Source organism: Bemisia tabaci, chromosome 5 (genome assembly GCF_918797505.1).
Source record: "Bemisia tabaci chromosome 5, PGI_BMITA_v3".
In the NCBI taxonomy this organism is placed as follows: domain Eukaryota; kingdom Metazoa; phylum Arthropoda; class Insecta; order Hemiptera; family Aleyrodidae; genus Bemisia; species Bemisia tabaci.
In genome coordinates this window covers 21,999,597-22,011,823 of record NC_092797.1, presented here as the reverse complement: position 1 = coordinate 22,011,823, position 12,227 = coordinate 21,999,597, and the positions used below count along the sequence as shown (strand labels likewise).

At 36.7% G+C, this 12,227-nt stretch overlaps 1 protein-coding gene across 11 annotated transcripts in view; it reads left to right on the top strand.

Annotated features, from left to right (window-relative positions):
• The window catches only part of Lrrk (Leucine-rich repeat kinase), a 69,701-nt gene that overhangs the window by 52,658 nt on the left and 4,816 nt on the right, over window positions 1-12,227 (top strand). For all 11 annotated transcript variants that reach the window (XM_019050875.2, XM_019050874.2, XM_019050877.2 and 8 more), the window contains 12 exons: window positions 494-899; window positions 2,132-2,417; window positions 3,060-3,234; window positions 4,299-4,505; window positions 5,258-5,509; window positions 6,262-6,403; window positions 6,677-6,786; window positions 7,764-7,886; window positions 9,046-9,241; window positions 9,784-9,973; window positions 10,851-11,108; window positions 11,700-11,896. In XM_019050875.2, coding sequence (XP_018906420.2) covers window positions 494-899; window positions 2,132-2,417; window positions 3,060-3,234; window positions 4,299-4,505; window positions 5,258-5,509; window positions 6,262-6,403; window positions 6,677-6,786; window positions 7,764-7,886; window positions 9,046-9,241; window positions 9,784-9,973; window positions 10,851-11,108; window positions 11,700-11,896 — 2,542 coding nt within the window. The remainder of the gene's footprint in view (window positions 1-493; window positions 900-2,131; window positions 2,418-3,059; window positions 3,235-4,298; window positions 4,506-5,257; window positions 5,510-6,261; window positions 6,404-6,676; window positions 6,787-7,763; window positions 7,887-9,045; window positions 9,242-9,783; window positions 9,974-10,850; window positions 11,109-11,699; window positions 11,897-12,227) is intronic.

Here is a 12,227-nt window from a genome sequence, read left to right as displayed (position 1 = left end):
TCCTGGAAAGAAGCAGCAAGAAAGGAGAATTTTTCTCCTCTATTCAAAAAGGCTAAGAGCTACTTTTTTCAGCTGTAAAATGAGCTTCTTCACTCATTTTTAATTCTTACATTTTTTAAAAGTAAGGAAGTGGCTTAGTTCGCAGAAATTGTACCAAATTTTTTTAACGCAACTGTCCTTGAAATACAAGTTCAAAGTTGCATATTTTGAGCTTCTATTTACATGTCTATCATTGAGAAAGCTAAGATGGCATCTAAAAATATTCTTCCAAAATAAGCCATGGGCACACTCTTGATCGCGCAACTCTTCTCCCGCAATTTATGGTCCATGCCGCCTTGTGTGGATAATGGCGGCAAGGACCATAAATTGAAGGTACATGTATTTTTAACAGTTATTTTTTGCTACCAGAAAGTTATATTATCATCAAGTTTCACCGTATGAAGTTAGTGAGATCACCAATTTGTGCTTCTCAAATTAACATTTTTTACAACAGGTCTCGCAAGATGCAAAATTAGCCCAGTTGCTGGATGTCAAAGTGGAGTGGGTTCTCTGGCAGACAGGAATGGAGCTTCGTTACAGTGACCTTGTGCTATTTCGAATGAAAGAAATTCTGCCGGGCTTGAAAAGTGCACCAGTCGATTATCGAACTCTCAAGATGAAACTCAAACAAGAAGGCATTTGGAACAGTGTTGATGTAGCAAACTCATCTATATTAGAAGTGTACATGCCATTGGATACAATTGTTATCAAACGACCAATCATGGACCAGAATGAGCCGACTGAAACCATTGGGTACCACGCACTTGTTTTAGATCCATCTCCTGAGTATTCTGCACAGCTCCTTGCAGTAACTATCGATCACATCGATGTTTTATTAGAAGACTGGTATCCCACTCTAGGTAAGTCTTTTTTTTACAACTCTAGAGTGCAATATGCATATTAGAGTCCAAATCTGACTCGCAGTAGAAACCTGCAAATCTTTTAGTTTTGAAAGTTTTATTGGAAAATGTAATAGTAACTGGTTGATACAACCAGCTGTCATAACCAGCAGATCATTATAAAATCTGGAAAAACTTGGGGAGGGGGAGGGTTCCAAGAATTCGTATGCCGAAGATTTTTGTTGAAGAATCATTACTTTTCCTCTTTTTTCTCGTTTCATCACTTTTCCACCTTAAAGTCATGTTATAAAAATGGAAAGGTTGAAGAATCATGGATGTCAGTGTTGGTTTCAAATAGCTGTAGTGATCAATGTGAATATAAGCTTCGAGTTTTTTCATGAAGTTTTCTTTTTTTTAAATTTTTATGGTCGCCACTCTCTGTTTTGTCGTGCAAAATTTTTGTCAACATGCTCCCCACCAACTTACATATTTTAGCGAAAGAACACAAAAAAAATGACTGAATGCGAAGACAAAAACTGCTCCTCCTGTCCATCTCTGTCGTACTAGCGCCTCTTCTCAATTGCATCTTACTCCGTTTTTTATGAGTGGTTCCACGGAGACCTCCCAGTAGCGTTCATATATATTGCTTAGAAATGTATTGAAAAGTCGCCATAATACAGACTGACCACTTTGACTGTTTGGCTCATTATTGAAAGGTCACTTGAACAATTTTTGCCCATGCTAGGCATCTACAAAACGGTCACTATGATTAGATTTTCCAGAAAATGCATTAATGGGCTGATCCCTCGAGAAGAGCCCTGATGGAAATTGACTTTTTCGTTGTTATTAAACGCATACTCTCATAGAAAAGTGGTACTACCAACGTATTTCTGATATGTGGACCCTTTTGCTCTGAAGTGACGAACGCTAGGTTTCTGTCTCATCATCTCGGCCAGCATGCAACGAGGAAAGAGGAATTCTCCTCTCTCACCAACATTTATATCAAACAATGCAGGTAAAAATGCGGATGAATTCACTTTTCAGCTTCGCTTATTTCAAAAAAGGCTCATCATGCGAGGTCATCATACGAGGTCATCATGCTCATGAGGAGGTCGTAAAGACCATCGTATCAAATCATAACGATATTTAACCAGTGCTTTGAAATCAAGCAAATCATTGTCCTCAAAGCTTTGAGAATATAATTCAGTTGTTCAAGCTTGTTTTTGAATGTATCTCTTGGGCTTTGTTTTCAGGAACAAGATTTGTACATACATCGGAGGGAAAATTTCTCGTTACTCGCCTCGTACCGTGTCCTCACTGCATTGCTTCAACGCTAGTCTCAGAACTGGATATTAGTGGACCTAGTCCTGGAGATTCTGATGCAGCCTCCAAAAAAATACTTGAGGGTCAGTCAGTGGAACCCTTTGGTCTATTCGATGCTGAGCAGAGCAATGGTGAAAATTGGCCCGTTCGAAAGTCACAAGAAAGTTACACGTCTGATGTTGACAGTGGTGTGGGGCCTGATAGTCCTGGCTCAAGGTATCTTTTCATATCATTTTCTTTGAATAAGTCCCCTCCTTTGCTTCTCTAGATTCTGTTGATCAAAGGAAGCGGCACCAGCGGCAGTTGACTTTTTTAGCAAGTTGGCCAGAAATTTAGGAATCATGATGGGACAACACAGTTACACTAGGACACTATAGAAGTGTTCAGTTGCACGGCCAGCCAATAGATAGTACAAGTTGCACTATGAAAGCAACCAAACTATAGTTTTTGTTATACCTAGAGATCAGCATTGGCCTTGTATGTCCGAAGACCAAAAAAGTCCAGGCAGTCAACAAGTTAATGCTCATCACCCCTTAAAGTTCCCTTTGTAAAATTTCTGAATTAGAACAGCAACTTGTTCGGCAAACAACAACATTCAACACATTGCAACAGCAATCTTGTTTGCATTAACGTCACAGGATGATTTTTATTTGAACTGGATTCAAACAATGTCTTGTCTGTTTCCCTTAAAATCTATTCAAAGTATTATCGAAGTGTAAGTTCTTCTTTAATTTCTCAGTTTTGATCATCAGGTCTCTTTTCACTGGTCAGTTCAAATTTTATTACTTTGTTTTTAGCAGTAAACTATTCCTGCCCAAGGGTCTAATCCACTAATTTTGGAAAAATATTTGATTTCAGTCGAAAGCCGTCAGTAGAAGGTCATCCTTGTTTGAATGGTGATGAGGAAGAAGATATCAACAAAGTGGAGTACTGTTGGATGGTAGAAGAGTGCATTTTGGCTGCTTATGACAAGAAAATCATAAAATGTCCAAATCATGGGGACATACCTCTGGCTCAAGTTGCTCCTGATACGGTAATCTTTTTCTTTATTCCAATCAATTAGGTCAATTTTGTACTAAAATTCCTGTCTCTTTATGACAGCTGGTTCCACTCTAAAATATATTTTGTCTGCTTTAAGAGCGAAAATTTTTTTAAAACTCCTTCGATAATGTTTCTCAAAACTATTTTTTTAGTATATAGCGTCCAATATTTCTGGTCTGGGTCAAACTTTCCTAAGAAACTATCTAACAAGTTTTCACAATGTAATGTTTTTTAGATAGATAATTTGGAATTCTGGTTCAAAACAAAGAAAAGATCTGATATTAGATTCCTAATTGGTACAGAAGTCAATTCATCAGTTGACTTTGTTTACTTCTCATGCAAAAATCTGTAGGAAAGACAGAGAGGTGAAGGAAGTACAGACAACCATCAAATTTAGGAGAACCATATCCTTTTTCATCACAAAAAAGCCTACAGTTTTAGCAAAATCATTTCAGCACATCTCTCTCTGCATTCTGATGTCGCAATAGTTCAACTACAAAACAGATATTTCCAATGTTCCAGACAGTTATCGATGGCAGTGCACATTTTTAGGAAAGATTAGCTGATAATACCACTTTTAATGCATTCAGTAAATCAATGGCAGAGAAAGTAAATAACATTCTCAAAATTTACCTCGCTTGATTTAACCGTCAAAAAAGAATAGCAAATTCTTCTTTTTGGAGATTTCTTGATGTCCTCTACTTTATTTAGAGTTTGCAAAAAATCCCCTTCTTGGATGCTCAGTAACCTTGGTTGTGCTCAAGGCAAAGAATGTGCGCTCCTCTTCAAAAATTTTCATCTGATGATGACTTTAATCTCCTCCTCTTTGAAGCTCTTTGATCATCAAAACAATTACAATTTTAATTGTAAAACCCTACAGACCGTCGACTGTTTCTCTAATATATATCGTAGTAGGATTTCCAGCTCATTTTAGTCTTCAGGAAATTTTACAGAATATAAGAATGTCTCTAAATGATGTGCATTTTGTGTTTTAATAATGATTTTTTGGGTCCTTCAAATTAATCAAACTTTACTTGTTCTCTTTTTGAAAAACAGATGTTCCTAGACTTAGGGGAGAGGTATCTGATTCGACCGCAGAACATTGTACGTGGACCATTGTTGGGCCGAGGAGCTTTTGGTTTTGTTTTCAAAGGATCATGTAAAGTTCGTGGCACTAATACGAGTATAGATGTAGCAATGAAAATGCTTCAACCTGTACAACCAGGACCAAATGCCAGCAAATCTGCATTTATTGCGTTTAAGGTAGCATGCGAATTGCGATTCTCTACATCTTTTTTCATTATAGCTCAATTATATTCATTTTTTCCTGTGAGATAAGTCTCAAGCTCATTTATCGTTGAGCACTTCTTTTTTTAATTCCTTTCTCTATTGGTGGTTTTCTTTCGGCAAAATTATTCTGTTGGCTGAAACAGGCTGTAGCTGTAAATTATGTTAACAATGGTATTGAACCATTCCTACAATGTTCTAATCAGGTCAATTCATATTTGCGATTTAAAAACTCTTTCAAGGTCCTCACCAGTTTTATATCTTAAACTGTGCTCTCCTTCTGCAAAGATCTGCGGCTCATAAAATCATGTCCCGTAATAAAAACTATACGTACTTTATCTTTACTCATCTATGAATAAAAACTGCTACAGGAAATACGCTGGGTTCGACAGAAAATTTCCCCCTGCTTTCATGTCCTGTGAGGCCAATGTGTCTGCATATTTTCGATTTGCTGTGCATTTATTTTATATACAGCTTCGAAAATGAGAACTGTGGAAAATTCTTGAATTTTTCTACTTTTGATCGTAACTTTTTACCGAAATTTCAGGTGAGCTCAAGAGTAAGTCAGATAAATGCCTAAAAGTCTCTTTGCAGGAAGTTACATTTGTATTCTCGTAGAAGTGTTTCATCCAATTCAAACTCATGTTAATAAAAACAGTTTTAGTACATTATGTATAACTTTAAAGCAAAAGGAAGTTGTCCTAATTTAAGTTTAACTCAATTTTTAGGGTGCTCAAGGTAAATGGGAGAGAGATCCACTTCAATATGCATCAAAAGCTTACTGCACCGCAAGGCAAGAATTGAATATTTTAATGAATCTTCGCCATCCAAACATTGTGCCACTAGTTGGAGTCTGCGCACGACCTCTTGCCATAGTGCTAGACCTAGCTCCATTAGGAGCTCTCGATGCCACACTCCGCCATTACAGAAGGTCCGGAGCAAAACTGGAGCCATATACACTCCAAGCTGTGATTTTGCAGGTAAGGAATTAAGTGCAACTACGAAGTAATGTGTATTAAAATGGAACGGTGAAAAAATTGTCCCCCTTTTCTCCTGGTATTTTCCTAAAACTCGAACAATACGTACAATTTGATCGGTTTATTCATTTATCTTGCGTTCACTTGCTTTTTAGTTGTTAAATCTAATGTTTACACTCAGTGTCTGAGTCTATAAAAGTACATATTTATATATTTACTTTGCTTTTCCTCAGGCAAAGGTTATGCAAAGTGATATTTGAAGCCAAAATTGTCGATTTTGTGCTTGCAAAAATGGGGAACTATCTCCAAATTTTGTAACGCTGTATCAGATATCTCCCTCTAATTTTCTAGATTGTTTTTAATAGCATTATTGTTTTGTTAAATAACGGACATTGATATCAAGTATTAACTGCAGAAGAGGATAAAGTGAGAGATTAGAAAAATAATTAGTTATAACTCATGAACTGTGAGAGTAGTTCCAAGTCACTCAGATTTTTTTGTTTGAGTTACAAAAATGTGTATTAAACTTCCTAAGTTCTGCTTAACATTTCCCCTTTAACACATCATAACAATAGCAATAACACCCAATTTTCCCCTAAAGCGGTAGGTAATTCAAGTTAGGTTACAAAGCTGTTATTAGTTTTAATGTATGTGGGGGTGGGCCCTCGTATATTTTCGCCATATGTATGAAACTGTCTTTAACAATCTCAAAATTGTTTGTTTTGATCATTTTTATATGATTTTCTACTCTTCAGGTTGCCAAAGCAATGGAATATTTACACCAGCAGCATATAATTTACCGAGATTTAAAAAGTGAAAATGTTTTAGTGTGGTCAATTCCTCAGCCATTTCAATCAAGTTTCGAGGTTCCAGTTCATCTGAAATTAGCTGATTATGGTAAGTCAATAGTGTACAGTTAAATCTTCTTCTACGTTGATAATCTGTTTTATTACCCCTTCCCTTAATCTCAGCACAGCATTATTGACTTTACTCGTATAACCGTTCCAAAGCTGGTCTCCAAGGACCTTTTTTAATGTCAAGTTGAATCTCCCTTTATATTTTTATCTCCTTTTATCATTGTTTCTTTGCATTAGTATTAAAAAAAAAAAAAATTTTCTTGTTGTGCAGACATATCTAAATCTCAATATTTCAAATGTCTCCCTTTTTCAGGCATCAGTCGTCTAACATTACCTTCAGGAACAAAAGGTTTTGGTGGAACAGAGGGATTCATGGCCCCTGAAATCATGCGCTTCAACGGAGAGGAAGAGTACACTGAAAAGGTAAGTTCTTTTGATGAAGGTCATATCTCATTGATATGGCTGCGCTTGTAATTGAACAACGTCTTGGCAATATTTTAAAGTATTTTTGTGTTTGCTTTCTGTAAGCCAAGTAAGGTTCCCTAAAGAAGTTAATAGATTTCCAGGTGAGAAAAATGTATGCCAAAAGGAAAAGGATGCTCCATCTCTGTTTATTGCTGAACAACAAAAAATTCTCCCATTTCCTCCAATTCCAATTCTAATTCTAATTTTTTACTGATTAAGTCTGCCTTGGTTTTGTCTTGAAGACGAGAGGCATAATTTTCCATAATTTTAAATGCAATTAAGACCATGATCAAAATTCCCAACTTTATCATGTTGAAATTGATTCAACAGCGTGTTTGCAATATAATTATAAACTAATTCAATGTCTCATTGCTCAGTATTCATGCCGCTACTCAAGATGGTCGATTCTTTTCATGAATTCTAAGAGTGAAATCGTTAGCTTTCCTCCAATACACCAGCTGTACAATAGTGCAATGCAGCTGCAGCTTTTCTCTCCAAATAGTTCAGACTGTTTGTAATATTTTTAAATTTCAGCTGAACTAGATCTCTTTGTATTACAAGATGATGAAATCTTCCGAGGAGTTCTGCTGTACAGGTGGTGTGGCAATGAGGAGAAAACAGCAACTCATACAATCTATGAATGCAAATTATTGGCATCCAAGCAGTTTGAAATTTTTGTTTAAACTTACTTGGATACAGAAGAATGCTACAAGCACCTGGGGAGCAGGGTCCTTAGTATCTCCAGTATTGGTCCTTTAAGAACGTAGTGTCTTATTCTTGCCTCAACAAGAACTCTCTAGTCTCTAGCAAACCACATCCCCCCCACCCGCCCGCCCCCCCCAAAAAGCCAACTTAGTATATGAAGTATACGTATGAAGTTCAACTTGTGTATGAAGTGTATTGTAATTCCAAGCTCTCTGCCACTTTTTCCATAGGTTGACTGTTTTTCCTTTGGAATGTTCATATACGAGCTGCTGTCATTACACCAACCATTTGAAAACCACGAATCTGTGAAAGATTGTATTTTAGAAGGTGGAAGACCTCCTCTGTCTCACAAGGTAAGATAAGCTGCACAAATGTAAATGAGACTCTCACTAACTGTAAAGTAATAAACCAAAAGTAACGAAAACAAAGCGAAACAAATGGGAAAACGAGGTAACAAACTGTGAGCTGAATAAGAAAGTAAAGAAAGTCAAAACTAAAACTAATAAACTAAAAAATTAAAACTATTAAATTAAAATTAGTAGGAGTTTAGCCTTGAAGAAGGGGCTGGAGAGCCCTGAAACACGTCGACGATTTTAATTATGTTTTGTGAGTTTGAGTTTTTTAGTTTTAGTTTCAGCCTTCTTTACTTTCTCACAAACTGACTGACGTATCCTGTTCACTTCTTGGATACGGCTCACAGGGGTTGTTCAAAAAACGCTTTTGTCAGAAAAACTTGCTCCTTAGGTGTTGTTCATATCTGAGAGTTCCAATGGACCACCCTCAGAATTTTGGCCATCCAAAGCTCACACTTATTCCCAGGTCTCTAATTGGTCACTGATCTTTTTTACAGGAAGATTACTTAAATGGAGGGAAAAACAGGGTTTCCACAAGAAATGGGATTTTTTTTTTTTTTTTACGTGAAATGTGGCGAAAAGAGTGAAGTCTTACCTTTTTTCAAAAGAAAATCATCCAAGAGACACATATGAATGAGAAAATTGCTCTTTGGACTCAGTGGTGGGGAGTCATGGCACCACTAGCTCTGCAGGGTCGTTCAGGGCCAGATAATTGCATTTTGACTTAAACTGACTAAATATTGGAATCCTGACAATTACTTAAAATCTTGCCATCCCTTGTAGCCATCACACTGTAGTAATCATCAAAGTATGGCTGTAAAGTCTCAAGTCAATTCAAATCATCAAAGTCTGATTGAGGTTAAACTTTTATTTTACTAACAGGAGTCACCATAATTTCAGATATTGATCTCTTTGAAACTGAAGGAAGATCTTCAAATTATTAAAATTTATCATCTCCAGCGGTAAAGTGTCTATTCGCTGCATCAAAGATTCTTAGGAAACATTTTACATTTTTATCTCCATGAGAGCATAAGGCTCAAGATTTCTCTTATCTTGTCTTTAATTTTGTTCATAAATGCATAATATTAGGAAATAAGTATGCCTTAGTTGCAAAAAGTAATTATCTTTCAGTATGTAAGTATCCCATTGTATGTTTTAGGAAACACTTTATCCTTGCTACATGTTGGATTTAATGGTTCTCTGCTGGGCACAGGGGCCTCGTGATAGGCCCTCAGCAAGTCAAATCGTTTCTATCGCTTCGGCTCCTGAGTTTGCACATCTCTATGACGTCACCTCGCTGTCACACCCTTCATCTGTTGTTTCAGCTGTATCAGCTGTTTTCTCCAATTCAAATGGTAAATTCTGTCTTAGATAAAGATTTTGCTTTGTCATTTTTTTCTCCTGTAGCATGATTTTATCAGTATTCATTCAAGGAACATCTATTACAAGACTGAAATGTGTCAAATTATTATTGCGTGGAGAGGCAATGATCAAAATACTTTCAGGAAGCAAACAAACTGGAAAGCCTCGCTTTAAGTACCATTTACAAAATGTGTTTTCAGAAGTTTTACTTGGTGAATTTACTTGGGTATGAGGTGAAAATAGACAGAAAGGGAGCATTTACAAATTACATAATGCCTTTTTGGGGCATTTTTTACATCCCTCCTGCCCCCCTTGTACCGTTTTTGAGGCGCAGATCCCTATCCTTAAACACACACAAACAAAATCGCCTAGTGCTCTCCTCAACCCCCCTCCCCCCTTAGAGTGATTTATGAACGGTCCCATAATTAAATTACACAGGATACAGCTATCAAATCCCCAGCGTTTTTAAAAACTTATTTTTTTGCAGACATATATTAAGTTATTCTTATCCAAGTCTCTTTGATTTATCCTGCAGAGGAAGAAAACGAGGTGACTGCGGAAGTTTGGCTGGCGTGTGCCAATTCAAAGATTGATCAGTTGACAGCTAATGAAAAAAGCTGGCAGCAGTATACCTCTCTTTCGCTCCCCGAGTGTCCAACTGCAATGTGCTTGGTGGAAAACAGTGTCTGGTTTGGTGATGTCAAGGGTCAGATCCATGCCTTTGCGTAAGTTTTTGCATAATTAATGCCTGTTGAGTGGTTAATCTCTAACCTTTTGGTTAGTACATTGGCAAATAATAGAGTGAAATGCTCTGAAATTGGCAATGGCCAGTTCAATACATTCATGGGCTCCTTTTAGGCTCTCTCTCTCCTCAACAAAATGTACCCATTGCCGTATGACAAGTTGGTGTGTAGTTGAAATGTAGAAGTTCTAGTTTAGCATAAGTACCTCCTATTCAGCTTAATTTGCCTATAATAATATGTAATGTGGGTTGTTTTTCTGAGGTTCTTTCTCTTCTCAACAAAATTACCTATTTCTAGTAACAGATGATGTATGGTCATAGTGCAAAATTCTTTGAGTGACACAAATATTTTTCATGCAGTTTAATTTGCTTGACGTTTGACACATTGCCAATATTCATGATTGTGATAAGTTACCCTCCTATTGATGGATTATTCCTATTTTATTGGCAGCAGTTGATTGCAATATTTTTGAAACCAACAATCGAGATTCATCACTGTGAAAGCGCTATAGAATCTCTACTTTGTGATGCCGATTTTCAGCATTGTTATTCGTAAAAAAATTGTAGTTAAATCAAGTGAAATCCTTCAAATGTTGAATGATGATCTTAGCAGTCTCATTGCAACTTAGTGGCAGTAAAATTGCAACTTTCTTTCAATCAACGCAACTTTTCCCTCAAAGAAGACCTTCAGAAATGATCGTTCAGGTTTAGAAATAGTACTGAAGGTACCCCTTAATCTTGGTATCAAAAATTGCGAAGAAGGCAGTGTTTACTGACCAAATTTTTACTTTTTGATCTGTGCATACCCGTCTCATCAAACTTGAAATTCATTAAATATGTTTATTTAATTTTGGTTTCAGTGCTTATTCATGTCAGCACTTGTTCAGCTACAACCTTCTTCCAGAGGCTGAATCAAAAACAGCAGGAGTCTGTGCCATATTGACCATGCCATCTCAAGACCGTGTAGCAGTCGGTCTCACTAACGGTCGAATATTTCTGGTACGTTCAGACATTCTACCTGCCACATCGTCAATGGGAGAAGGGTCTTTTGTAATGTCTGAGCTTGGTTCAACTACTGTGCTCCATACCTTGACAGCACTCTTCATGGATGATGGATTGTAAGTGATTTTACTATTCACCATTTTTTACTCATCACAATTTTTTTGTAGTATGAATATCTACCGAAGATTTTTCTATATCAATTTACTATTTTCCCCCAAACCTATTAACATTTGTATGCTCTCACAACGTCTTAGGTTTCATTTCCTATCTGACTTGGTTACAAAAAAAAGCATTGGAATTTTGAAAGTTATCTACTGGCGCCTAGGATAAGAGTTAAGAAAATGGCACCTCATAACATCACCAGTCAGTCATCATTGCCAAATGTGGAGTATAGATAATAGCATAGAAAAATTGAGTGGAAACTCATCATTTCTACCAATCTCTGTAGCTCGTGTTAGACATGGTAGAGCTGGTTAAATTGGAGAGGCAGTAAACAACTCAGTAAAGCAGATTTCATTCAAGACTTGATCATGATACAAATTTTAAGAAGTTTGTTGAAAATCTTTAGGCCCTATTGAGAAATGAAGGGGTTCCTTTTTTTGGATAGAAGTTGGAGATGAGTAATGATTACTTTGTTAATGATGACTGCTTCATTTCTTTTAACTGATTTCTAGTGGAAGGAACGTAAGCTATTTTTTTTATTTCAGAATATGTGAACTGTGGTGTGGAGGTAGCGATGGTTGTATTTCAGTCTACACAATGCAAGAAAACATTGTCAGTGGCCATGAAGTTCTCAATCATTTTGAACCACTACAACCTAATGTTAATGTCCTCAAGCTAGTTTCATCTCATAGTCCTGTTATGCATTCTGGACAAACCTCTGTTTGGTCTTATGTTTATCCTGGTGAGTAAACTTTTAGAATTTAGTTTATTCTTCATTCAGTATTTTTATCCTCTTTCCCTGAAAGAGACTGCACAGTTTGGGAGTAAGATATTCTAATGCCTACTGTAAGCCCAAAGCCAAAATAATATGAGAAATTCCATTAGTAGGAGGCTTAAATATTGGCCCTGCAGTGTTCATCTCTGCCTTTTCTTTCTACTGTACAAGACAGCTCAGGGGAAAAGGGCCTGCAAAAGAAAATCCAAGTATAAAAATGTTCAGAACCTATCTATAGTTCAAATAAAAAAATGTCCTATAAACTCACTCCAAACCTTAAGACGTCTACAGTTAACAC